The 27,625-nt window shown below is 47.2% G+C and overlaps 2 protein-coding genes across 2 annotated transcripts; both read right to left on the bottom strand.

Annotated features, from left to right (window-relative positions):
* Positions 1 to 281: 281 nt before the first annotated feature.
* Positions 282 to 818, bottom strand: LOC127033129 (histone H1-like). Its single transcript, XM_050920934.1, has one exon. It carries the CDS (start codon positions 816 to 818, stop codon positions 282 to 284), a length of 537 nt encoding a protein of 178 aa, XP_050776891.1.
* A 7,778-nt stretch (positions 819 to 8,596) lies between these two features.
* Positions 8,597 to 26,061, bottom strand: LOC127033304 (zinc finger protein RFP-like). The gene is made up of 7 exons (XM_050921285.1): positions 25,588 to 26,061; positions 22,960 to 23,055; positions 20,719 to 20,949; positions 15,841 to 15,863; positions 13,685 to 13,806; positions 10,669 to 10,701; positions 8,597 to 10,048 (listed from the first exon to the last, which is right to left on the bottom strand). The coding sequence occupies exons 1-7, from the start codon at positions 26,005 to 26,007 to the stop codon at positions 9,519 to 9,521; spliced, it is 1,455 nt and encodes a 484-aa protein (XP_050777242.1). The 5' UTR covers positions 26,008 to 26,061; the 3' UTR covers positions 8,597 to 9,518.
* Between the last annotated feature and the right edge of the window lie 1,564 nt (positions 26,062 to 27,625).

Genomic DNA, 27,625 nt, shown 5'->3' on the forward strand with positions numbered 1-27,625 from the left:
TTTTAACACCAGCATTAGGGTAATCTTGAAAGTCCCCGGGCTTTATCGCGCTATCGGCTTTCCCAAACTGCGTATTATAAACTACGTTGCTCATCGCTGCTAGTACGTGAGAATGTAACGCAAGTAAGTTTCCCTAATTATTGGGAGTTATCACTTCAACCCTTCCTTAAGACACACGGCACCCAAGCATTGGCACACAGAATTCGCTCTTTTGATGAACCCTGGGGGATGGTTCTGAAAAGAACCGTTGGGGTTTTGTTTCTCGCTCCTGGCCTAGGTCCTCACTCCAGAAGAAAGGCGCCCTTAATAATATCTTCTAAAATTTGCTTCCTGCGCGTTGCCACCGTCCCCCTGATTTTGCCCGAGCTCCTGCTGGCCCTCTTGGGCCGTACAGCAGCCGCTTTGATTTCCCCGCCAGGGTCATTTGGCCCTGGAGCAGCTGTTCCTGTCTTCGCCGAGCTCTGGCGCCTCTTGCCCGCGGCTGTTTCCCACTTTTCCGCTTTCACTGCGTCGCCTCCCTGCTGGAGCCTGAAAGAGCCCGAGGCACCGCTGCCGCTGACCCGACGCAGAGCCCCTTGTCTCAGGAGAGAACGGAGCACGGCCTTGATGCGGCCCTTGTTCTTCCGCACGTCGTATCCCTTGCCCTCCAGCGTCTTCTTGATGGCGGCGAGAGAGAGGCCTCTGCCGGCGGCGGGGACATCAGCAGCCCAGAGAATGACCTGGCTGAGAGTCGGTTTCCTCCTTCTCTTGCGCCGGGGATTCTCCCGAGGCGCGCGGGAAGCTGCAAAAGCCGCGGGGAGAGGGAGCAAACCGGGCATGTCCCTGCGAACCAATCCCAGCTGCTGGCACCGAGACCCGCACGTGGGGCCGCCGCCCTGACACTGAGCCCAGCGGCCGCCGCTCGAGGCCAGATAGAGAGCAGAGCCCGACGCAACCGAATCAATCCCCTGCTTTATTCCCGCCCCAGCGCCTCTCCCCAGCCTGTGTTTCTTCCGCCCCACTCAAGTTGCCGGCAAAAAAGCACCAGCCCCGATTTGCACCATCATTTCGCCCTCCCCGTTCCAGGACACGAAGCTGATTCCCCCGCTGGCATTGTCCCAGGTATTTATGAGTTGCTGTCCAGGATAGGTCACAAAACGGGGCTGTAGTCGCCCATTTGGCTCCTCGCTCAGGAGAGAATTCGGGTTTATGGCTAAATTTAACCCACATTCCCGCAGCTGTCGCCTCTGGATTTCACTGGGACAGGCTGGGGATGTGCGGCAGAATAAAAGAGCAAAGCAAATAGTCCCTTTCTCGGGTTTTGTTGTCATCTAACTCGCTGTTTAAAGAAACCTCAGAAACACACCCAAACACTTGCAAATCCAGAGGGAATAACACTCCTCTCTTCCTATATATCGCTTCCTATTGGCTCTCATTCTTGACCAATCAGGGCAGAGGTCTTCACATTATTTTTCTACGGGATTAGGATTGGATTGGAAGGGTCTGTTTCAGACTGGGGTTGTTAGTTGTTTCTATTGGTGGAAGAGCAGTTTGAGCGTCCATGCTTACTTCAGAAGCTGATTTTCCTGTGTATTGTGTCTTATCCGTTACAGTTTAATAACAACCCCATGAACTCGACCCTTACGCATCCCTTCTAAACTAGTTTGAAGGAAATAATTAGTGCCAAATTGAGAGAAGAGGTTTATCTATGGCATTTGACAGATGGCTATAATGGCTCCAGGAATCAAAGGGACATAATTCCCCTTCTGGCCCAGCTTCCCCAGATTCTAAATACTTCAGAATATTTTTTAAAGGCAGGTCAGGTATTTGAAAATAGGATTCTGCAGTAGCGAAGTGGAGTTTGTTTTCCTTCTTCCTGGAGTAGTGTTAGGCCTGGATCCTGTTCCACACAAGTTAATTAGAGCTTCACCCTTGACTCACATGGGAGAAGGATCAAACTCTTGAGGCTTCAGTTACAGTGTTAGTATTGCACTCGAAGGAGGAAAAGTCTAGGAAGTGGAGAAAAGAAAGGAGAAACTGATGCAAAATCTGTCCTTGCACGTTATTTAAGTCTAATTTCTGGCCAGTTTATAATAATTCTGTTTCAGTAGACTTGGAGCCTGTTTCTACGGTATATTTTCCCTTTAACGCTTATTTTTTTCTCTAACATAATGGGACACACACACAAAAGATTTACAATATTCCTGTCACCGATTCTCAGATCAGAATGAGATGTGTTCATTTTTTCTAATAGTTTCTTTTGAGGGGAGAGGAAAAGGGTCATCAGGGCTGGAACAGGAGCAAGCTCCCTTGCCTGTTTCCTGCCATGGCTGCATTTGCAGATGTCGCTTTAAAAAAAGGCTTGTTTTTCCTCCAACCAGAGTCTTGGACTACTTGTCGTCCTATCAGTGCCTGCCTTTCCTTGTGAGCCAATCAGCGCTCACTCATGCCTATATAAGGATCCCCTGAGAAGCAGCAAGTAGTCTGTTAATTTTACTTTCCTTTATACGGTGAAGGAAGGTGACTGAAGAAACGGTGGTGTGGGTCTTTTTTGCGTACTTTCTCTATGACTAGAGCAAAGCAGGTAGTGAAGTTATCCCTACGAAGAGCTCAATGGCGTAAGCAATTCCGGAAAAAGGGTCGAACAAGCGCCTCTTCCTATGCACCAGAGAAGATGATGAAACCCCACCATGATCACTTTCATACCGACGTGCTATGGCAGAGCCGAGGGTTTCCGAAATCTACCGAGATGTTGCTTCCTAAACGGTCTTTTCAGCGCCTGAGCAAGATGGTCATTCAGAGCTCGGGGGGGAGCCGCCTGCGTGTCCAGCTTCCTACCTATCTAGCCCTGCAGGAGGCCACGGAAGCTTATCTGGTGCAGTTGTGCGAGGACTGGAAGTTATGTGCTCTGCATGCGAAGAGAGTCACTGTCGCATCTAGCGATGTTCACCTCGTGCGATGCCTGCGCGGGGCAAGACCCTGAAGGCGGTTAATGCGGATTTAGGTGACCGCAGCACCTGAGCACGAAACGACTTCAAATCGGTTTAAACAAATTTTGTCCTTGTTATTAAGTAGCTAATAGGTTCCGTTATGTAAAACTCAAGGGGAGTAATTTTCATTTTTAATGTGCGGCAATGTCCCGTGTCTTACGTATTTTTTTGTTAAATGACTTTCGAAGCTTTTTTTTTAATGCAAGAACAGTGAAAATTAAGCAGTTTTTCTTTGTAGGGAGATTGGGGGATTGGTCAGTTTTCTAAAACATTGCCACAGCGATCAGAGTGAAGTCTGCCTACTCTTCCTCCAGCCCTCACCCACCGCCTTTCTGTCTCGCCTTCCCCTCAATAATCTGATGTGGCGGTTAGAGGGGTTAGTTTGTGCTTTGAGTAAATATTTCACAGAATGAGCAAGTGCGTAGACGCACAATTCTGTAGTAAATATTCCTAAAATGGTGCTGGAAGTGCCCTTAATCCCTTTACATGTTTCATGTGCCGTGTGTAAATTAGCAATCAACTACGTGCTCTGCTGATTGCAGATTTGATCTGACATATAGTGGTGCGTTCCTGTAGGGGGTTTCCCCAATCTATGATTCCAGTAGTACTGATGTGCCATTACAGAATCCCCTACGGGACCGTTCGCAATGCTGCTGCTGGAGTGTCGCGTGTCGGTGTTGTGATGCCAAAAGTTTGTTTCAGCCGCATAATGCGCATATCACCCCCTCACACACCTCCTACTCTAATAGGGTGATAATGTCTCATTGATATCTTGCCTATTCTGAAGCCCTTCAGTTGAGGATCTCAAGTTTATAAACGCTGATCAAAGGTTACAAAAGCAAGTGCTGTTAAGTCAACTGCACGGATTAAGAGACAGGATAATAGATTTGCTCAAGGCTATAAAGCCGGAACTATAACCCTAAACATCCACCTCCCGTTCCCACACTCCTGCCATTAATTTCCATCCTATAGAGTGGAAATTGGTAAAGTAAGATCCCTTCGCAGCAAACATGGCCACCCTGGAGGTCATTCCCCACTAGTTTGTGCCTCCTGGGGTCATTTCAACGTAAAGCAAAGTGATTGCAAGATCCTGCCAAGGCGGTTTGAATTAACACAAGTAAATCCCAGTAACCCGTTAACTCATCGTACCACGACTTTCCTTTTCGTGGGCATGTAGTACTCCGAAACGGACACATGAGGGCAGCCAGTCCTCATAAATGAGAAAATGCTGTGTGTAAATATTTAAATACTGATTAGTGCAAGGGGCGTGGAAGGAATCGGATCCTGGGTCTCCCATCTCCACTGTGCTTAAGAACTGTTTTGAGTGTTTCTACCTAGTGGAACAGCTTCAAGAGGAGACACCAGACTATCCCAAGAGTTAGCACCCTTCCCTGCGGGATAGGTTCAAATTCTTTCTCCCACTGTGGCAGAGGGGGGAATTGATTCTGGGTCTCCCACATCCTGGAGGAGTGGTTTTAAACTCTGGGCTAAAGGTTATATAGGTGTGTAGCCCCAGCACCATCTCCAGCAGCCAGACTTTGGCAGCAGGTGTGCTCAAGTCAGTGAGACACTGCAAATGAGTCATGGGGGCTCAATGCCGGTCCTCCATTGTTTGTGGCTTGTTTGCATCAACAGGAGAACAAACAGGATGGGGATAAATGAAATCAGCTCCGAGAAAAAATTCACCAGAGATCTGCTCACTATTAACCCCCAGCTATCCCAGCCCTCAGCTCCCCCTACTCCGCTGATGTCCCTCAATCCTGACCTGCAGACCCTACTAGCCTAGTTCTCAGCACCATCTACACCCCACAGCTCCTGACCGGCAGCAGCTCCCTGCTAGCTGAGTTCTCAGCTCCCTCTGCTGATCCCCCTCAATCCTGACGCACAGGCCCTCACTAATCCCAGCCCTGGGCTTCTCACTGCCCCCTTCTCCACAGCTTTGCTGGTTCCCTCTGCTGCCCCTCCCCTGCCACACCAGATACCTAGGCTAAACCATTTGCTGTAACACACCCTGCTGTGACTCACCCAGCTCAGGTCAACAGTGATCAACTTGTGACCAATAGGGGAGGCAGGGGGCAACTAGAAAGAACAAAACCCCTAGTGGCAAGTGACTGTGAGAAGCAACTCAGGGGCTTGAGGGCAATTTCAAATACCTCCCATGAGGAATAAACATGGCCAAATGTGCTAATAATGATCATGACCCAACCCCATGTTCTCAGAACCAGGATCTTGCCTGGAGTGGCTCTTGTAAGCTAAGCGGGTCCGGGCAGAATTTCAAAAGGCGACATCAAGAAGGCTGCAGTTGCTACAGGGAATGGGATGGGGGGTTCTTTCCCATCAGAGCTTACCCCACTGCCCCAGTGTGATGCTAGGGGGTGCTGTGCTGCAGTGACCAGGGTTGGGGGCTCAGTTGGGGCTGCGTGCCCCTTGCGGTCCCCTCCCAATGCCCCAGCACAATGCTGTGCTGCATCAGGTGCTGACTTGCACTTTAGAGATAACCAACTCACCGGTCCCACTTTGTCATTAAAGGTGTCCTGGTGCTTTCTCTCCTAGATCGGGTCTGAACCATGGGGTCTTGGCTAAATAGCTCCTTGAATTATTCCATTCTGCCCATCTGCACCAGTATTTCATAAAATCATAGGACTCTGGGGTGGAAGGGGCCTCCAGAAGTCATCAAGTTCAGCCCCCTGCTCAGAGGCAGGACCAAATAGGCGTACACCATCCCTGACAGGTGTTTGTCCAACCTGTTCTTAAACACCTCCAGTGATGGGGATTCCACAACCACGCTAAGGAATCTGTCCCATTGCTTAACTATCTTTAGAGTTAGACTGTATTGCCTAATATTGTCTAACCTTTTTCACTGATCGACAAGTGTGCCTCACAGTCCTGCGCTACACACACATTTTGTGTCAGTATTACTGTCAGTTAGGAGGGTGATCTTATTTTTGAAATTTTTGTTTTTTACTGATAGTGTTATTCCAGTACACCCCCTAGGGTGAAAGCAGCTGTACCATTGTGTGGGAACAGCTTATTACCCCTTCCATGCTGAACTATGAAATATTCATACAGTAAAACCTCAGCGTTATGAACACCAGAGTTATGAACTGACTGGTCAACCACACACCTCATTTGGAACCAGACGTACGCAATCAGGGAGCAGCAGAGACCAAAATAGAAAAAGGACAGTGCTATGTTAAATGTAAACTACTAAAAAAAAAAGGGAGAATTAAAAAAAAAAATTGACAAGGTAAGGAAACTCTTTCTCTGCTTGTTTCATTTAAATTAAGATGGCTAAAACCAGCATTTTTCTTCTGCAGAGTAAAGTTTCAAAGCTGTATTAAGTCAATGTTCAGTTGTAAACTTTTGGAAGAACCACCATAACGTTTTGTTCAAAGTTACGAACATTTCAGAGTTACAAACAACCTCCGTCCCCAAGGTGTTTGTAACGCTGAGGTTCTACTCTATAAGCAATTTATACTGGTATAATTCCATCCACGCTTGCCTAATGGTGCTCCCTGTCCTTTTACTATTCTGGTATAGTTAAAGCCATACAACTTTTATGTCTGGACAAATGAAAAACATGGGCCTTATATTTAAACCAGTGAATTAATCCAAAATAATCACCACATTTTAAGTTATGGACCCCATACGGAAAAAGGAATTCCTATGTTACACGTGTGGTACGTGGAAATGATTCACAAAAAATCATATGAAGAGTAGGAAACAAAATTGATTGCAAAGAGTGAAATTTACTGCCAGATACCAAAAAACAAACCAACCAACCAAGAAATGGGAATTACAGACAGAACCCATATGACAACGCTTTAAACCCAATTCTCCTAATGGGAAACGCTTGGGATGCAACAGATATTGGCCACGTTTTTCATTCTGTGCATATCTATGAAATTTTCCCTACAGATATTCCTCATTTAATTCATGTTCCCAAATTTCTTTCCTTGGTCCATGCTGAAAGCAATGCATAAGAGGCTCAAAGCAGGGTTTCCTTTCTTTAGTTTCTGCCATTATAATAACTTCTATTTCTTACTGCAAGAGACTAAATTCCCTTAGAAATGAAAAATAATCCCCCCTTGTGTGCAGCCTGATTAGGGGAGGATGTGTAACTTTATTACAATGATTCTTTCTAATTGGGAGCAGGATTCTGCCCCTGGTGCTCTCACACCACGTTGTAGTTTTTGCTCGCAGGAGGGATTCAGATGAAGTCCTCCAGGGTCAGAGAATCAAGAAGCTATGGATGGAGTTTTTGGGGGGCTCAGCACCCACAACTGGGGTAGGGTTGCCATCTATCTAATTGGTGATAACTGGACCCCTGAGGCCACACCCCTACCCCACCTCTTCCCCCAAAGGCTCCACTCCTTCTCTGCCTCTCACCCCCAAAGCTCTGCCCCTGTCACTTGCCCCTCTCCCTTGCTGGGTTGTCTCAAGGAACCTGCCTGCAGGTAGAAGGCAACCCTCACCCCATGGTAAACTGGCTTTTGGTTCTGGTGCCATAATGTTGCCAGGTCCCCTTTTCGATCTGACTTTCCTAAATGGCACCCAGACGCAGAAGCCAAAAACTTGACTGTCTGGGTAAAACCCGAATGGGTGGCAACCCTACACTGGTGGTGGTGGTGGTGGTGGTGGTGTCAGATTATCTAAATTCCCATTGAGGCACCTAAATAAACAGGCAGATTTTCAGATAAGCTCAGCACACGGAGTGCATCTGAATGCTGGGCACTTTAGAAGATCTGGCCCCAACTGTGACCGCTGAGCAGCCTGAAAAACTGGGCCTCCATTCCTTTAAAAAAAATGAATGGAGGTCTAAGTGACTAGCTGAAACCTTTCATAAAAACAGTCCTTTCAGCGAGTGCTTTCACATTCTCAGAGCAGACTCAGCTATAGCTGCTTGTGTGGATGGAGCGGGTTCTAGACTCCCCACTAGGAATCTAGGATTCCAGAGGGGTGCTGCACAAGAATTCAAGGCAGGGAGCTGTTTTTATGACATCCTTCTTGTCCTCCCTGGAAGGAGCCAACCAAGGCCTGGGCCAGAACCTGACGTTAAGGCTCTTGTGTTTACCAGATGTGTACGTAAAGTTAGGCCGGGTCTACACTTAAAACTTGGATTGGCCTCACTACGACTCTCTTGGCTGTGAAAAATGTTGTATCCTGAGGGCTGTAGTTAGGTCAATCTCACCCCTGGCGTAGACGCGGCTAAGTCGATGGAAGAATTCTTCTGTTGCCCTAGCTGCCAGCTCTCGGAGAGGTGGATTAACTATGTTAATGCAAAACCCCCTTCATCGATGTTGGAAGCATCTACACTCTTGGGCTCCCTTCAGTGGCAAAATTGCAGCGCCGTAGTTTAGGATGGCCAGGTGCCCGGTTTCTGGTCAAACAGTGGACTTGATAGTGTCCAATCACATCTACTGACTGGACTCTCAAAGTCTGGTTATTGAGGGCAGGGGAAGTGGGGAGGTGCTGGGTCATCACCCGTATCAGCCCCAACTCAGCCAGGGCCACCTCCTACCTGTGTCAGGTGACTGCAGCTCCCAGCCCTGGGTCTGCAGGTGAGTCCCTGCTGACTCAGGTTTGAGAGGGGAAAAGCAGTGAGTGACAGGGGGAAGCGGAGAAGCAGGGCAGGGATTGGGCTTTGGGGGAGAAGAGGCGAGGCAGGGGTAGGGCCTTGGGGGGAAGAGGAGGTTCTGGCACTCCAGCTGGAGCACCCATTTTTTAAATATTACCAAGTTGGCAACCCTGCTGTAGCTGTGCCGCTCTAGTGTAGAAGTACCCTCAAGGACTCTGCTCAGGCGAAGGATCCCACCAAGTGCACAGAGATGTTGATCTTCACCTTCCCACTCATCATCAAGTGAGTGTAATTCACTCGGTGTAATCACACCCCTGCCCCTTTATTCTTTTCTCTTTGTTCTCAAAGCCCACCCCCCTTCCCAAGCTTCCCCACTCTAGTCCACATCTTCTCTTCTCTGGGTTTCCCTTCTCTACTCACCATTTCCCTCCCGCATGTCCACTTCCTCTTTCTTGGGCTTCTCTCTCTACACCCCATTTCCTTCTCTCTCCCCCACCCCAGGTTCCCCCTCTCTCATACTCTGAGCTGGCAGACAGCCGATCCTTGAGAACCTGCAGAGGTTGGAGGGGAAACAGGCCAGACAACCCCTGAGACAATGGCCTGGGCCACACTTAAAAAGTTAGGTTGACACACTGCGTCGGGAAGGGTTGCGGGAAAAAACACACACCCGTACACTGTAGCTATGCCAACCTAACCCCCATCATGGACGCAGGTATGGCAACGGAAGTAGGCTTCCATCAATGTAGTTATCTTTCGCTTGGGGAGAGGGAGTTCCTACACTGATGGCAAAGCCCCTTCTGTTGGCATCGACTGCATCTACACTATGGGATTATCCTAGCATAGTTATGGGGCAAGCTGGCTATGTCGCAAACATCCCTGTAGCATGGACAAGGCCAATGAGTTTGGCCCATGTAACCCGGTCATCTCCTTCTGTCAAGGACGTTCTCAGTACAGAGCCCTGAGGCCTAGTGTTACCCTGTGATGCAGGGGAGTAGCCTGAGGTGCGTTTGCATATCCCCAACCCGGAAAAAAGGGAAGATTTTCTCCCCTGTAAAAGAAGCTGATGGGAATGAAAATATCCTGGTCATGCTATCGACATCTATAAATGTCACCAATCCCTCTTTATATTCCAGACAAACCAGAATCCTCGTGGGGCTCCCGCTCAGGGTCAGAAGAGTCACAGGGGAGGTTAGAACCCGGTACTGGCCTCTGCAGAGCCCCATAGCCCAGATGCCCCCCTCAGGGTCCAATCTGATCTCTCCCTTCCTCCTCACAGACTCTCTGGCCACCCCCACGGCCCAGTTTCCCCCATCCCCCACTTCCACCATCCAGCAATGTTTCCCCGAGGTGAATCCCTCACAGCCCAGCATGCAGCGAGAAGGATCAAATCTCTTAGGACTGTAGGGCAGATCCTGCCGCGTGTCTCCCCATCTCACGCTTTTCCGTCTGTTGGACACGACGAATCGGGGATGAGCCGTGGCTGGATCAAAACTCACATTTGCTGCAGTGGGAAAGAGAAAGTCAGAGCATTAGGGGCCCTGGGGGCCAGTTTGATTGTGTCAGTGGCAGAATCTACCTCAGCTGAAGAGTGAATCTGGGAATCTACTTCCTCCATGATTCACCCAGCTGTGAATGGGGAGCAACTCAGAGACGTCAGCAAATTGCAGGGGAGATGCATTCCCTTGGCACAGATGGGTCAGATACAGAGCAAAAGGATTCAGGACCCTCTCACATTTTCTTCCACAGTGGGCCACGTGGAACGTGTTAGATTATGCCACAGATCCTCCCTACACCCACTGTAGCACTTTCGCTCCATCCCTCCCGTGTAAGGCTTGCTGGGCGAATCTCCCAAGCGTGTTTTCCTGGCTGCAACAGGTTAGATAAGACCCACCAGCATTCAGCTTTATCCTGCAGCCCTCCTTATGGCGATCCTCTGAAAGCTGCAGCTTGGTCCAGGCCTCCTGCTGTATATTGGCCACCGGCTTTCGTGTTATTGTATTTCAGAGGCGCCTTCCCTTACTCCAGAATCCACGGACACACACGTAAATTAACTTTTCTCCTCCATTCAAGAAGATAAACAACGACAACCATTCAGTTTGTCAACTGGCGCCTGAAATTTACCTGATTTCAACACAGTTTCAGATGACAGAGACTCTAGAAGAAGAAGAGAAAAAAAAAAGCAGGAGGGGAGGAAGGTGAGATTTCCTGCTGCCATAGAGTATGGAAAGATTCCTAGCGTTGTAACTGTAACAGGTTTAACTATCTGTGCCTGTGGACGTGTGTGTATAGAAACCATCTCAGCCTTTAACCCTCTCTGACATAGGCATAGTGTAACTTGGTGATTTACTGACGTAAGCTAAGCTAGGTTCAAAATGTGTTAAACTGATCAACGTGCTTCTGCATTAGGGATTGCGCCGATACTACAGGATCACGCACATGAAAGTTTCTCTAGGATGCACTCTCGCACACTCCAGACGCTCCTTTCACCCTTCCATCCCCCTCCCCCCATGAACTCCCTATGTGCCAGCCTCCTATGCCCCTCTATTTCCCTGTAACCCTCCTCACCACCTATGTCATCCCTGGGGCCCTGTGTGTCCCCTTCCTCTGCCACATGCCCAAGTCCCCCATTCTCCCCCCCACCAGGAGTTCTGTGTGCCCCCCCATTTCTCATACCAGAGGCCCCCGGTCTCCCCTCCATGCCAACAGCTCTGTGTGCCTCGCATTCCCCCTACCCTCATCTCACCCCACCATGCCAGAAGCTATGTTCCCCCTTCTCCTCCACACCAGCATCCCTCAATCCCTCCTTCCATTAGGGGTTGTGTGTGCACTCTCATACTCCCTCCCCAGTACTAGGGTCCCCCTTCTTTCCTACACAGCAGGGGTTCCCTGTGCACCCTATTCCTTCCACCCCGCTTTCCTCACGTATTTACGTAGAGACATGCAAGAAAGAACAAGTGAATGGAGCCACCACAATATGTAACCGGACTGTGCAAACGACTGTCACGGAAGCCAGAAATTTAGTATACTTCTGAAAAGGACTAGACATTTATATAATTATATTAATAATACGTGTATGGTTAATTACTATTAATATCTATTAGTTATTATTAGCATCTAGCGTGGAAGGATTAGATTTTTATCGGGAAACGGTGGTAAATATTGATTTCACCGCACACACACAAACCAACGGAAAAAAATATTTCCACCAGTAAAAATCAAAATGTACTGCAAGGCAATGTGAGAAAAATACAGCTCCAGAGCTGCCTAGAGTTTGATTTAAGGGTGTTTTCTCTGTATATTTTGACACGTGAGGTCAACAGGTTGTGTTTTAACCATTACAAAGGCTTTAAATGTTTTGAATCTCAGCATCTACTGTCAATAAATAATTTTTGTCTGACCCCTCACCCCATAATACCGTACAACTGTGAAAATTTAAAATCCATCAAAATCTAAAAAAATGCTTCAAACGAGACATCAATCTGTCAAAATTACAAAATAAATTGAATTATGCCAAGATTTAATATCTAGCTCTTTGTGCTTTTGATCAGTGGGTCTCAAAAGCTCTTTACAAATAACTTTATCTCCATTTTACAAAGAGGAAAAGTGATTTGCCTACCGTCACCCAGTAAGCCAGTGGTAGAAACCCCTCGGTCTCCTGCAGTGCAGTCCAGTGATCTAGCCACTAGGCCAAACTGCTGGATAATAAGCGCATCAACAGCCATAGTGTAAGGAAGGAATGTAAAAGGTTCTGCTGCAGGTTTGATCCCAGTGTCTAACTACTGGGGATTAGGATGAGACCTTTGCAAAACAGGAGGGGGGGAAAAATGGGCCAAACTTTTGGGGTTTTTTGGTTTAAAAAAAACTGAAGGCAAATCCAAGCGAAAAAGTAATATTGGTCTGAAAAATCAAAGATGTTTACTTTCAAAATGGTGAAAAGGAACCAGTTTGACTTTTTTCAGGATTTATCTTCTTTAGGTTTGTTTGTTTGTTGGCGTTTATTTTTAGTTTTGTTTCCTCCCATTTAAAAGAATTCGCCAACCATGGAACGGATTCATGAAATGTTTCGGACAACTTAAATCTGCATTTTATAATGAAAAAGAAAAGAAAAAGTTTTGGATGAAAAATTTCACCTAGTTAGGCTTGTGCTTAGTCCACTAGGCCACGCTTCCTCTCAGACCAGGTCTAGACTACAAATGTACATTGGTTTAACTAAGTCGCTCAAGAGTATGAAAAATCCACATCCCTGAGCAACCAGTTATACCAACCTAACTCCAGGTGTAGACAGTGTTATGTTGATGGGAGAAAGGCGCCGTCTGTGTTTCCGGGGGGTGGAGGGGGTGTGTTGATGCATGCTCTGCTCCAGGCCTTGCCCCCACTCCACTCCTTCTCCCAAGTCCCCAGCCCTGCTCTGTCTCTTCCTGTCCCTGCTCCACCCCCAAGCATGCCCTTTGTCCTCCTCCCCCGCCCCCAGTGCCTCCTGCGCGCCACTGAACAACTGATCGTGGCGAGCGGGAGATGCTGGTGGAAAGGAAGAGAAGCTGATCGGCGGGGGTGCCGGCGGGCAGGAGGCGGGGGGGGGGAGGAGCTGATCCACAGGGCTGCCAGTGGGTGCTGAGCACCCACTATTTTTTTTTTCTCTGAGTGCTCCACCCCTGGAGCATCCATGGACTTGGCACCTATGATGTGAGAGCCTCTCCTGCCAACACAGCTACTGCCTCTTGGGGAGGTGGATTAACTGTGCTGATCAGCGTAATAGCATCTTCACTAAAGTGCTACAGCAGTGCAGCTTTTTAAGCATAAACCTGCCCTCAGTCTGTTGTGTTTCCCTTTTCCTGCAGCTGGAGATCCTACCAGCTATTTAGCCAGTGGAGCTGGCTCAGCTGTTGGTGGCCAAGCGAGAGGGAGATTTTGGCACTGCAGTGCATTCAGAGGCAGCATGAGAAGTGCATCCCTCCACAGCTGCAAACTGATCCAGGGTCATCCCCAAAATAAGAGACTGCTGCCCATGCTTCTCCTGGACTCCAGAGACCAGCCCTACATGGCTGGAGTGCAGGCCATGAGTCACCTGTGAGCGTCAGACAAGATCAGTGATAAGCTCTCAACCCCAGCGATCAGTCTCAGGACGAGGGTCTGTTACCTTTGAATTTCCTCACAGCATCCTGTAGCGATACAGTTTCTTGAGAAAGTTCTTTGATTCTTCTTCTCCAGTCAGGAGACTCTGCTGTTGGATTTTGAAACTTCTCCTTCCCCTTCTTACAGCTAGAGAGAAAACAACCTATATCATCTTTATCCAAATGGAAACCGAGATGGAACAAAGTTTGAGAGGCCCAATCAGTACTTGGTCCTTGCTCATATGCATAAAAATGGTCAAGCACAATTGCAGCCCTTAGGACTTGTCAACATGGGGAATAATTATTCCAGATTAACTTCCTGTGTGGATGCTCAGCTAATTCAGAATGAGGCATTCTAAGGGTACATCCAAACTACCCGTCAGATTGGCGGGTAGTGATCGGTTTATTGGGGATCGATATATCACGTCTCATCTAGACGCGATATATCAATCCCCGAACTGACTCCGGAACTCCATCAGGGCGAGTGGCGGTAGCGGAGTCGACAGGGGGAGCTGCGGCTGTCGATCCCGCACCGTGAGGACGGGAGGTAAGTCAACATAAGATACTTCAACTTTAGCTACACTATTCCTGTAGCTGAAGTTACATATCTTACATTGACCCTCCCCCTCCCTCCCACAGTGTGGACCAGGCCTTATTCTGGAATAAGAGAATTCACAGAGGGAGGTTATCAAGAATATCTAATCTGCTTTAAATTTACCCGACCAGAACCCACATTAACGTCCCAGTGTAGAAAAGGCTTTTCTCCTGGAAGGATCAAAATATTTCAGGATTGTTGTTGTCTTTCTACAGTGCTTGTATAACTCAAAACACGAAGTGATATTTACTGACAGCTCTGAATTAAGGGTCAGAGTTAAGGTTGGTTTTGGAAAATGTCTAATCATTTTTTTTTGCCTCTACATTATTTGAAAAGTGTGTCTGAATAAGTGAGTCTTTTATATATAGCCTGCCTTTCCCCAATCACTTTCATATTTTAAATACACAGAATTCCTTAATTGTAATATTACTGGCATCTACTTTTTTGTAACATTCCTGTTGCCTAGAGACACTAAAGTTAACAAGGGCATGTTAAATTAACAAAGGTGTCTGTTATTGTCTGAAATTGAATGTTCTTTGGTACGGAAAGGCCTGGTCATGTTTGGTTTTTCTTTTAAAAGAAATACACCTCTACCCCGATATAACGCTGTCCTCGGGAGCCAAAAAATAGGTGAAACCGCGTTATATCAAACTTGCTTTCATCCGCCGGAGTGCGCAGCCCCGCCCCCCCGGAATGCTGTTTTACCGTGTTCTATCCAAATTCGTGTTCTATTGGGTTGCGTTATATTGGGGTAGAGGTGTATTGCATGGTAAATTAAGAGGGTAAATAAGGCTGGATTTTCAGAAGTTCAAAAGAACACAAGCATCATTAATTTTCAGTTGAAAAGAATTCTAGACCATAAAGTTCAATGTCCAGAAACTTTTATGTGCTTGGGGGAAGAAAGATTGTTGACACCTATGTGGTTTAACAACAGTTCACAGATATTACTGGGGTTTAAGCTTCAGGGTTCTCTCTTCTGTAGGGTTTACAAGCTCTTCATGTCTGCTGCCTAAGTTATTACAGGGCACCATATTTATAAGTAAGTTTGTATAGGGCTGTCTGTTTAAAGGGGAAATAATTCATAGTGCTCCAATTCCATATGCATATTCAATTTGACCTGCAATTGCGTATGTCAGTAGAAAGCTAGGGATAGATACTGGGGAGCAGATTTGGGGTCATTTGGTTGAGGGGTTCCTGAGAGACAGAACCCCACAAAAACTATTTTAAGATTTGTCACCTCTTCTAATACTTATATTTGCGGAGCTGGGAAAAACAAAAACTATGAACAGCATCCAAATAAAATTTCTGTCTCTGGACAAACCCTCATCCAGATCCGTTCTCAAAACTGAGTAAGTCAAACATTATTAGCCTGTCATTTGGGTACTGCAGAGTGACATACCGCGCTGATATGAGCTGTGCACAGAATCCCAGCAGGGCTGGGTTTAAATACACACACATACAGAGAGCACCTTAATTTAAGGGCACATTCTCAAAGCCCTCTAAAATTCACAGACAGAATCAGATCGGCGACACCAATTGAAGTGTGGGCTGGGAAGAGTGAGTGGGCAGCAAGAAGGGGCCATATACCTGCTCAAGGTGCTTCTGATGACCTGGAAAGAGAGAGAAAGAACAGAATCATAGGACTGGAAGGGACCTCGAGAAGTCATCTAGTCCAGTCCCCTGCACTCATGGCAGGACTAAGTATTATCTAGACCATCCCTGAGAGATGTTTGTCTAACCTGCTCTTAAAAATCTCCCATGACGGAGATTCCACAACCTCCCTGGGCAATTTATTCCAGTGCTTAACTACCCTGACAAGAAGTTTTTCCTAATGTCCAACCTAAACTGCCCTTGCTGCAATTTAAGCCCATTGCTTCTTGGCCTATCCTCAGAGGTTAGAGAACAATTTTTCTTCCTCCTCCTAGTAAAAGGGAGCTCAATCCATACCCCACATTTTCCTGACCTATTGCCCCCACCCTGCCTTGATTACACTACAAGGCCTTTGCAGGCATAGCTATGCCAGCAGAGCCCCCTAGTGGACACGGTGCGTAAGCTCACAGAACGAATTATAGCGACATGATCTTCCTGAATGACAAACTAGGCTGGTCTTATAGGCGCCAACTTCTCCTGGTGATGGTGGGAGCTTGCGCCCCCTGCTCTGCCCCGACTCCACCCCCGCCCTGCCCCCTCCAGCCCCTGACCTGCCCCCATTCCAACCCCTTCCCCAAAGTCCCTGCCTCGACTCCGCCTCCTCCGTGCCCCTATTGGACCCCTTCCCCAAATCCACGCCCGAGCCCCGCCTCTTCCCCGCCTCCTCCCCTGAGTGCACCACCTTCCTGCTCCTTCTCCCTCCTTCCAACAGCTTGTTATGCCATGAAACAGCTGTTTTGTGGCTGCAAGCCTGGGAGGAGAAGCGGGGACGTGGTGCACTCAGGGGAGGAGACGGAGGTGAGCTGGGGAGTGGGGGCGGGCAGCTTGGCTGCCGGTGGGTGCAGAGCCCCAGAGCACCCACAGAGTCGGCACCTATGACTGATCTGTCGGAATAGTTGCATCAACACTGGGGGTTTAGTGGGCATAACTATGTCAGGTGGTGGCATGATTGTTTTCACACCTGTGACCAGCATAGCTATGCCGGCAACACTTTGTAGCACAGAGTACGCCTTTGTCCCCTCTTTTCTTGTAGCTCTCTTTAGCTAATCCCCTCCTAACCAAATCCCAGTCACTTTTTGGAGAAACAGAAAATCGTGGCACTAACATAACATTTGCAAATCTGGTCATGCTGCATGGATGTTCTCTCTCTTTTCCCTACCCTTTGTCTGTCTTGGCTATTTAGATTGGAAGCTCTTCAGGGCAGAGCCTATTATTTCAAGTTCGTACAGCTCCCAGCACAACAGGGCACGAATCTCGGTTGCCTCTGAGACATCACTGTGGTGAAATTACAATATCAGATAAGAACAGCCATGCTGGCTAAGGCCAAAGGTTCATCTAGCCCAGTATCCTCTCTCCCACAGTGGCCAGTACCACAATTTCAGGGGAAGTGTACAGAAAAAGGTAATTGAGGTGAAATACTGCTGTCTTCCCCTCCTGGCTTCTGGCAGTCAGAAGTGGGAAACCAAAATGAAGAGATTAAAAATAAAGGAAAATATGTGATCCAAGAAACAGGCAAGGAAAACGAGTTTCGCTGGCTACTCAAAAAAAAAAACCCAGTGCAATTTCAGCAGGAAGCGAATGTTCAAAGCATAGCACAGCAGGACAGGGAGAGAATAGAACCTGGTGTTACTGCACATGGGACAGTGAAACCCGTTCCAGGGGCCACGGTAGCGAAGAGATGCAGACCAAGTGGAAGATGTATGAAGGGCAACAAATTGACTGAGGGGCTGGATTGACTGATCTTTGAGGAAAGAGTAAAACAGATTCCAGAGATTCGTTGTTTTTAGGTCAGAAGGGACCACTAGCTCCTCTAACCCAGTGGCACTCAACCTTTCCCAACCACCAATCAGGAGGCTGATTTGTCTTGCCTACCCCCAAGTTTCACCTCATTTTAAAATGACTCACTTACAAAATCAGACATAAAAATACAGAAGTGTCACAGCCACTAATACTGAAAAATGGCTGACTTTCTCATTGTTGCCGTATAATTAGAAAAGAAATCAACTGGAATAGAAATATTGTACTTGCATTTCAGTGTATACTGTGTGGAGCAGTATAAACAAGTCATCGTCTGTCTGAAGTTGTAGTTTGTAGTGACTTCACTAGTGCTTTTTATGTAGCCTGTTGTAAAACTAGGCAAATATCTAGATGAGTTGATATCCTTCCTGGGAGACCTCTGCATACCCCCAGTGGGACATGGACTCCTGGTTGAGAACCACTGGCCTAGGCTGAGCTCCCATGTTATACCGGCCAGAGAATTTCACCCAGGTACAGCTGTGTTGAGCCTGATAACATGGCTTTGACAAAAGCCCATCTAGAAAGGCATCCTGTCTTGACTCGAATGCACCAACAGGTGGAGAAGTCCACCTCTTCCCTGGGTAGTTTCTTCCATAGTTTATAACCTTCACTGAAAAAAATGGGCATCTCATTTCTAAATATGAATTTGTCCAGCTTTAACTTTCAGCCCTTGGTTCCTGTTGTGCCTTTCTCTCTGAGATTGAAGAGCCTAGTGTTTCTCCCCGGGAAGGTATTTGTAAATCATAATCAAGTCACCTCTCAATCCTCTTTTTGATAAGCTACACAGATTGAGCTCTTCAACTCTCTCCCTTTAAGGCACTGTCTCCAGTCCTCAAATTATTCGTGTGGCCCTTCTCTGCAGCTTCTCCAAGTTTTTGACATGCTTTTAAAAATGTGGACAGCAGTACTGGAGGCAACGTTCCTGTATGGAGCTAAACATCACCTGCATGGCTAAGCATGGGCTACAGAGGGGCTGTCTGCAGACACCGAAGGGTAGCATCGCAGAGAAAGGGGAGGAACGCTTTAGGGTGAATTCATGGGGAGCAATGGGGTAATGCCCTGTACCATCTGCAGGGATGGGAGCATAGATGGCTGGATCTAGCAGCGTAGTGCCTTTTGCTTCTCATACAACAAATGCAATCTGAAGGCATTACAGAGGGAGAGTGGGGTCCAAATAAATGTGTGTACTAACTGTAAGCAACAAAGAAAGCCTGGTTACATGCATACTGCAGCTCTGGCAGGATTCCGAAACATAAGAACGGCCATACTGGGTCAGACCAGTGGTCTGTCTAGCCCAGTATCCTGTCTTCCAGCTATGGCCAATGCCAGGTGCTTCAGAGGGAATGAACAGAACAGGTCAATTATTGAGGAATCCATCCCCTGTCATCCACTCCCAGCTTCTGGCAGTCAGAGGCTAGAGACATTCAGAACATGATTTTGTATCCCTGCCCATCCTGGCTAATAGCCGTTGATGGACCCATCCTCCATGAACTTATCTAGTTCATTTTGAACCCTGTTATAGTTTTGGCCTTCACGACATCCTCTAGCAAAGAGTTCCACAGGTTGACTGTGTGTTGTGTGAAAAAATACTTTATTCTCTCTTCATATGGAAGCTTTTCCATTCCCCTAATAATTTTTGTTGCCTTTTTCTGTACTTTTTCCAGTTCCAATATCTTTTTTTTTTTAAATGGGGCAACCAGATCTGCACGCAATTCTGCACAAATGGAGAAGACCATGTGGACCTTTAGAGGATGCAGAAACTATTTAGAGGGATAGTGCCCAGGATGGTCCAGGGTTTAGAGCACTGGCCTAGAAGTTGGGAGACTGGGGTATAATTCTGTGATCTGCCACAAACGTCTTGTGTGACCTTGGGCATGTCAGCTAGTGTCTCTGGGCCCCAGCTTCCCACCTGGTGTTGTTAGGATCAATATATTACAGCCTGCCTGTGAAATGCTTTGAGATCTACTGATGAGAAAAGCGCTGTATCAGAACGGAGTGTTATTATTATTACCAGCCCCTTCCCTTTTAGTGTGAAAGTCCATCAAACAAACAAACAAACAAACAAACAGAACAATCTACAAATGTGCTGCTCTACAGCAGAACCTCAGGGCTACAAACACCTCGGAAATGGAGGTTGTTCTTAACTCTGAAATGTATGTAACGCTGGACAAAACATCATGGTGGTTCTTTCAAAAGTATACAACTGAACATTGACTTAATACAGCTTTGAAACTTACTATGCAGAAGAAAAATGCTGCTTTTTTTTTTTTTACTAGTAGTTTATGTTTAACACTGTATTGCACTTCCTTTTCTTTTTTTTTTTTTTTGGTCTCTGCAGCTGCCTGATTGGGTACTTCCGGTTCCAAACGAGGTGTGTGGTTGACTGGACAGTTCACAACTCTGGTGTTTGTAACTGCGAGGTTCTGCTGTAACTCAATATGCGTTGAAAGGAGGACTATGACTTCCAGCCCTTGATTAGCTCATTCAGTACATTAGTTTGGAAGCATTAGCAGGCTCATAAGTCTCTGTGTGTTTTCTGGCCACTAGAAGAGGCCAGAGACAGACAGACACACCCAGAATTTTAGCCTGGATTACACTAAATTTGAAATACCAACTACTGCATGATCCGGCCTGTGGGTGCGTGGGACAAAGAACCACACTATGTTTGCAGAGCTTGCAAGAGAATGAAACCAAGGAAGGAAAAGTTGAGCGTGAATGTCAGGGAAAGCTTCCTAACACTGAGGTGTGCTAGGCTGTGGAATGTTCTTCCCAAGAACAACAGAGAGAGCTCCCAACTCTTGAGTTATTCTGGCCCAAACCCTGGGACATGTGGTAAAGGGCACAATCCTGCACTTGCCTCATGGGAAATGGAATGAATGAGACAGCTGGTTTTTGCAGTGTCGTTGTAGAGCGCCGTGTGTGGCGCAAAAGGCTTCTCTCTCCCCCAACAGAAGTTGGGCCAATAAAAGAGATTCCCTCACAGACTGTGCAGGGATTTGGGGGTTGGGGGGGTCTCACCTGCAAGAACTGACTTGCTGGCTGCTGGCACTTCCCCTCCATCTCACAGACCAGATCGCCGAGGCAAGAGAGCGCCTTAGAGTATTTGGTGGCATTTTCATCTCTCATCTTCACGATCTCCTTGTTCAGCTCGCCCAGCCGGCCCAGCCGGCGTTTCTCTTGGTCCTCCAGAAACAGGCGCAACTGCTGAAATTCAGACACAACCTTCTGTCTCTCGGCTTCCACTTCTTTCTGCAGTGAAGATGCGCACAGACAGGGAAAAGATCAGATCAGGGACACACAGAGAGTTGTTGGGATATTTAATAGACCCTTCTGTAGTTCTCTGCAGGACAATTACAGCAAAGGCTTTGTTATCCGGTGTGTTGGGGGAATGGGGGGTGTCAGATGGTCAAAAACTCCAGTTAACAAAGAATTATACTGACCAATGGAATACTAATGTTCAAAGAATTAGGATACAATAAAATGAATATAGTATAAAATAGTGGACAGGTACTCACCAGTCCAGTCATAGCACTACACTGCAGAGTGGTTGGTTTCTTGAAGCACTTAGGTGTACACAGGGCAAGTTTTCTATACAGCAGGTTATCTTATGACACTACATATCACTATGGGCAGCGCAGGGCCTACACCCAGATCACTAAAAATACATTGAACATTAAAGTGATACTGAACATAATTTAATCTTTCTGTGATGCTTCAGAAGACACTTCAGGATCTTGCAGTGCCTCAGGGTTAGCATTATCAACATCAATTATCATTGTAGATGTAGAAGGTGTAGGAGATTGGGCTGAATCTGTACTGACCCTATGACACAACCTGGAAGCTGCTCTTCTGACTAAGCCCCTGATATCAGCTAGCTGACTTGTTTTCTGCCTCTTTGGCATAAAAGCACAGTGCAGAATGTGCAATTGCATAACCTCCTGGGCAGTATACTAGTCCCGGTTACTAGACTGAAGATTTGTCTTTGGAGATATCAGAAATGCGGTTAAGAGAGCTTGCTGGTTGATAAGGTGCCGGATAACACAACTTTTACTGTGGGCTGGTCCACACTACAGGGGGAAATCGATCTTAGATATGCAACTTCAGCTACGTGAATAACGTAGCTGAAGTCGAATATCTAAGATCGGATTACTCACCCGTCCTCACCGCGCGGGATCGATGTTCGCGGCTCTCCCTGTCGATTCCGCAACTCCGTTGGGGTTGATGGAGTTCTGGAATCGATATAAGCGCCCTCGGGGATCGATATATCGCGTCTAGATGAGACGCGATATATCGATCCCCGAGCAATCGATTTTAACCCGCCGATACGGCGGGTAGTCTGGATGTAGCCTGTATATGGCAACCCGTAACAATACGACTTCAGACATTTCCTGTTGACAGAGAATTTTCTGATCGCTTCCGCAGCAGCAAAAGCGCCTCCTCTGGTCAGCAGCCTCCTTAAACCAGACCCTTTGAATTGCAAGAAGAGGAGGAGGTTGGCCTCAGAAGGAGGGACTTTGGAGAGCAGCAGTGGCAGAAAAGTGGAATTATCAATCTCATTGTTCGGATGATGCATTTTTCTGCAGTCTCCATTTTCCTTCTTAGGCTCCATGTATATTGTGTTACAACCCAGAGGCACAGGTGCTGGTTTTTCAAAGTGCCAGGGGGGTGCTCGACCACTGGTTCTGCCCCAGGCCCTGCCCCCAGCCCACCCCTTCCCCAAGGCCCCATCCTACCCCTTCTCTTCCTGTCCCCACTCCATGCCACCTCGCCTCTTCCCACCCCTGCTCCACCCCCACCCCACCTCTTCTTGCCCAGTTTAACCCCCTCCCCCAAACATGCCACATCCTCATTCCTCCCCCTTCCCTCCCCCCGCATACCATGAAACAGCTGATCACAGTGGGCGGGAGGTGCGAGGGGGAGGCACTGATTTGCAGGGCCTGCTGGTGAGCAGGCAACACTGTGGGGTGGTGGGGAGCTAACGGGGGGGGGGGTTCTGATGGGTGCTCAGCACCCACCATTTTTCCCCCATGGGTGCTCCAGCCCCAGAGCACCCACAGAGTCTGCACCTGTGTCCAGGGGCCCAGCCCCATATATGTGTGCAGTACCTATCACAAACAACGAATCTCTGAACCAGAACAGAGTCTGCAAAAGACAGCAGAGTAAATTAGTACTAATCTTTCTCAGAGGGGAGCATGTTACTCTTCCGTTACTCCAAGCATCAGTGATGTCCTGGAGCTGGTAAGAAATAACGGCACCTACCAGAAGTTCCTGGCTTTTCATTTTCCCACTTGATTGAAACTCTAGAATCTCAGCTCTCTCTTTCTTCAAAATCTCCAGGTGGCTCTGAATCTGCACCTAAGAAGTTAGGGGATGATCAAAAATAAAAAAATCTTTTATGAGCTCTGTTTAAACACACACATATTTCTGAGGCTTTTCCATCAACAATAACAGATTATTTTTATTAATAATTGCTTATTAATATGGTGTGTTCATTAATGTGTTTTAAACCAGGTGGTAATGCCTACGATATCTTAGTTATAATGTGGTAGCAGCCAGGAGGCCCAGTCATCGATCAGGAGCTCATTGTACAAACAGACTGTCTCTGCCCCAAATGGCTAACCATCTAGATGGGTAATAAATAAATCAATCATTTTCCAGATTCCCCTTGGAAATGTACCCAAGATGCCCAGAGAAAGACAGTCCCTGCCCCAAAGATTGTATAGTCTAAGGCCTTGTCTACGGTACAGGCTAAATCAACGCAGCTGCAATCGATTTAGCGGGTCTAGTGAAGACGCGCTAAATTGATGGGACAGCACGCCCCCGTCGACTCTGGAATCCATCTCAATGAGTGGCAGAAGTTACACTGCCAGGAGTGCGTCTTCCGTCGACATTGTGTAGTGTGGACACGGCTGTAAGTTGACCGAAGGTACGGCAACGTAAGTTACGTTACGTAAGTTAACTAGTTCAACTTAGATCGACTTACAGCACTAGTGTAGACCAGGCCTAAGACAGTGATGCTCAGGCCTGAGTGGTTCAGGAGGCAAATTAGCCATCAGCATGACCCAAAACAGCCACAGTCGTGTGAATTCATTGTTTCATTTACTACAACATTATTCATACTTCAACAGTAGGACAGGGGAAAGATTCAGTTTAAATATCATTCTCACAGCAAATAAGTTAATAATCTGGTGCAAGTTAATAACTTACTTGGTTAATAAGAGAGTAAAAAGCATCCTGATTGGTTAACGATTAAATCACACCGTGTTTTAAGATCATGTGCTGCAGGAATGCCCGTTAAAGAGCCACTTGTGGTGTGCCAGCTGCCGTTTGACTACCACTGGTCAAAGGTCACCGGCAGAGCTAGAACAAGAACCCAGGTGTCCTGAACACCAGTTTCACACTTAAACGCTGCACCAGGCTGGGTCAAGCTGAGCAGGTGCTAACAAAAAACAGCCCAATGCTTGTGACTGAAAACAAACTCCCCTCTCAGTCGTTCAGGTTTCCCCTTCCTTATTACTGGTGATGTCATAACACTGTTATGGGGCTTTCAGGGAAACAAAACAAAACAGGCACAATAAGACCTAAACGTAGAATGGGGCTAGTGGTGAGAAAGCTCCTTCTGAATGGGTGTATGGGAGGGGGAAGGGGAGACGATAGAGAAATAGGAGAGACAGCAGCTACTGAGACTGGTCGGGGGCAGCTGGCTCCAAACTAGGAATCAGTTACTACCTGGTTCCTGGCCCAATTCAGGGTGCCAGAAAGGCTGTTCCAGCCCCTCTGGGTCCCATTCTCATCCCCTGACCCAGCTTGTGGGTGAATTTATGCAGGGACAGAGCCCCCACAATATTTCCAGTGCAGAGACTCCACCCCGCACTGCATCCCCGTTTCACCACCCCATGCAGAGTAATCCTCTGCCTATGAAAAAAATGAGGTTTAGATCATTTATTGTGTGTAAAACCGTACTTTAAAAAATTCTTTGTATAGTCCCTTTAGCTACAGAGTTTGCTATGCCAGATCTCTGTAATAATGCAGTGTTTCACTAGTGATGTCTGCTGCTGATTAGGTCTCAGCCAGAGTACCGAGTCCAGTTCCACATTTCAGGAAAGATGTGGACAAATTGGAAAAAGTCCAGAGAAGAGCAACAAAAATGATTAAAAGTCTAGAAAACATGACCTATGAGGGAAGACTGAAAAAAATTGTGTTTATTTAGTTAGGAGAAAAGAAGACAGAGAGGGGACATGATAACAGTTTTTTAAGTACATAAAAGGTTGTTACAAGGAGGAGGGAGAAAAAGTGTTCTCAGCCTCTGAGGACAGCACAAGAAGCAAAGGGCTTAAATTGCAGCAAGGGAGGTTTAGGTTGGACATTAGGAAAAACTTCCTAACTGTCAGGGTAGTTAAGCACTGGAATAAATTATCTAGGGAATTTGTGGAATCTCCGTCATTGGAGATTTTTAATACCAAGTTAGACAAACGCCTGCCAGGGATGATATAGATCAGGTGTCGGCAACCCTTCAGACGTGGTGTGCCAAGTCTTCATTATTCACTCTGATTTAAGGTTTCGCGTGCCAGTAACACACTTTAACATTTTTAGAAGGTCTCTTTCTATGTCTATAGTATATAAACTTAACTATTGTTGTATGTAAAGTAAATAAGGTTTTAAAAAATGTTTAAGAAGCTTAATTTAAAATTAAATTAAAATGCAGAGCCCCCTGGACCGGTGGCCAGGACCCGGGCAGTGTGAGTGCCACTGAAAATCAGCTCACATGCCATGCCATAGGTTGCCTACCCCTGATCTAGACATTACCTAGTCCTGCCATGAGTGCAGGGGACTGGACTAGATGACCTCTCGAGGTCCCTTCCAGTCCCAAGATTCTATGGTTCCTACCTTGTACTCCTGGGCAGCCTCCTCTATGGGAACCACCGTGTGAGCTTTGTGCTCCTTGGATCTGTCACACACCACGCAGATGGGAGTTTGATCCTCCTCGCAGAAGAGTTTCAGAGCCTCCAGGTGTTTCTCACACACCCCATGCCCTCGGGGCTCTTTGAACAGCCGCAGGCTGAGCTGTCTGGCCACCTCTGCCACGTTGGCCAGCTGCCTGTTTGGCCTGAGGTTTCTCTGGAGAAAGCTGCCCCTGCAGCAAGGGCAGGAGAGGTTTGTCTCCCATCCCCACAAGCACTGGGTGATGCAGGCTCGGCAGAAATTGTGCCCGCAGTCTATAATCATCACCGGGTCTTTAAAATAATCCAGACAGATGGAACAAGTAGCTTCCTCCTGGAGCGTTTTGGCTGGATTTGCAGCAGCCATTGTACCCAGCAGCAGGGCAGAAATGCACCCAGAGTTGAGCTGCGCTTATCTACTTCCTGAAGCTCAGAGATGGGTGGAGCTTTCAGCAGCAATCAGCCCCCTTCCTGAAGTGGCAAGTTGTTTTGGCAGTTGTTGCAGCAGCAGCCACCCGGCCTGCTCAAGATAACGGAGCCTGCACGTTTGTGTGTTTCTCAGCTTTTGGCCAGCCTACAGGTTTTGCAAACGGTGGGACTGATTGGTTACCAGTTCACTCCAGTTTGCACACACCTTGAGGTATGCTAGCACAGTGACACCCCAGGCATGGCCCCAGGGCAGGGGCTCTCAACCTTTAAGACTAAGCTTGATAAGTTTTATGGAGGGGATGGTATGATGCGATAGCCTAATTTTGGCAACTGATCTTTGATTATCAGCAGGTAAGTATGCCCAGTGGTTTGTGATGGGATGTTAGATTGGGTGGGATCTGAGTTACTACAGAGAATTCTTTCTTGGGTGTCTGGCTGGTGAGTCTTGCCCACATGCTCAGGGTTTAACTGATCACCATATTTGGGGTCGGGAAGGAATTTTCCTCCACAGCAGTCTGGCAGAGGCCCTGGAGATTTTTCGCCTTCCTCTGCAGCATGGTGCAGGGATCACTTGCTGGAGGATTCTCTGCAGCTTGAGGTCTTCAAACCTCAATTTGAAGACGTCAATAACTCTGACATGGGTTAGGGGTTTGTTATAGAAGTGGATGGGTGAGATTCTGTGGCCTGTGTTGTGCAGGAGGTCAGACTAGATGATCATAATGGTCCCTTCTGACCTTAAAGTCTATGAGTCTATGAACCTTTTCAGACTACTGGAGTCTGATTTGTCTTGCCTTTCTCCACACTCAAAACTGACTTGTTTACACAGGCAGACATAACACTACAAAAGTGTCACAGCCATGCTAGTCCTGAGAAAGGGCTGACTTTCTCACTATTACCCTAGCATGATAAAATAAATCCATTGGAATATAAATATTGTACTTATATTTTCAGCGCCTAGTCTATAGAGCAGTCTAAACAAGTCACTGGATGGTCTGAAATTTAGTTTGTCCTGACTTCGCTAGTGCTTTTTATGCAGCCTGTTGTAAAACTAGGCAAATATCTAGATGAGTTGATGGAGCTCCTGGAAGATCTCTGTGTACCCCTGGTGGGACATGTATCCCTGGTTGAGAACCCCTACCCTAGTGTGGACCACAAAGCAACCTCACAGGCAAATATTTATGTCCTGGGAGTAATAGTGCTGGTGTTGTCATGGGGCTTGAGGAGCATCTGTCTAGATTGTAATATTGCAAACCCCAAAGGTTGAAAAATCATGACTCAAACCCCCTCACCTGCAAAAAATGTAGCGATTGGTCCCAAACCCATGAGATTTAAAAAAAAATGCGCATTTTTTTTTTGGTCTGTCTGATTTTTTAATTCCCTCCAGTGTGTGTCAATTAATGTTGCCCCCTCTCCCAAATGTGTGACTTTGGTCTCTGCTGCAGGCAGCCCCCTCCCCATCTGAATATCCCCTGCCCAGCAATTAACTCTCCCCCCCAACACCCAAATCAATCCTGTTCCCCCTCCCAGATCTGTCTGTCGCCCAACCCCGGCATCTG

This window comes from Gopherus flavomarginatus, chromosome 12, assembly GCF_025201925.1.
Source record: "Gopherus flavomarginatus isolate rGopFla2 chromosome 12, rGopFla2.mat.asm, whole genome shotgun sequence".
NCBI classification, from domain to species: Eukaryota; Metazoa; Chordata; order Testudines; family Testudinidae; genus Gopherus; species Gopherus flavomarginatus.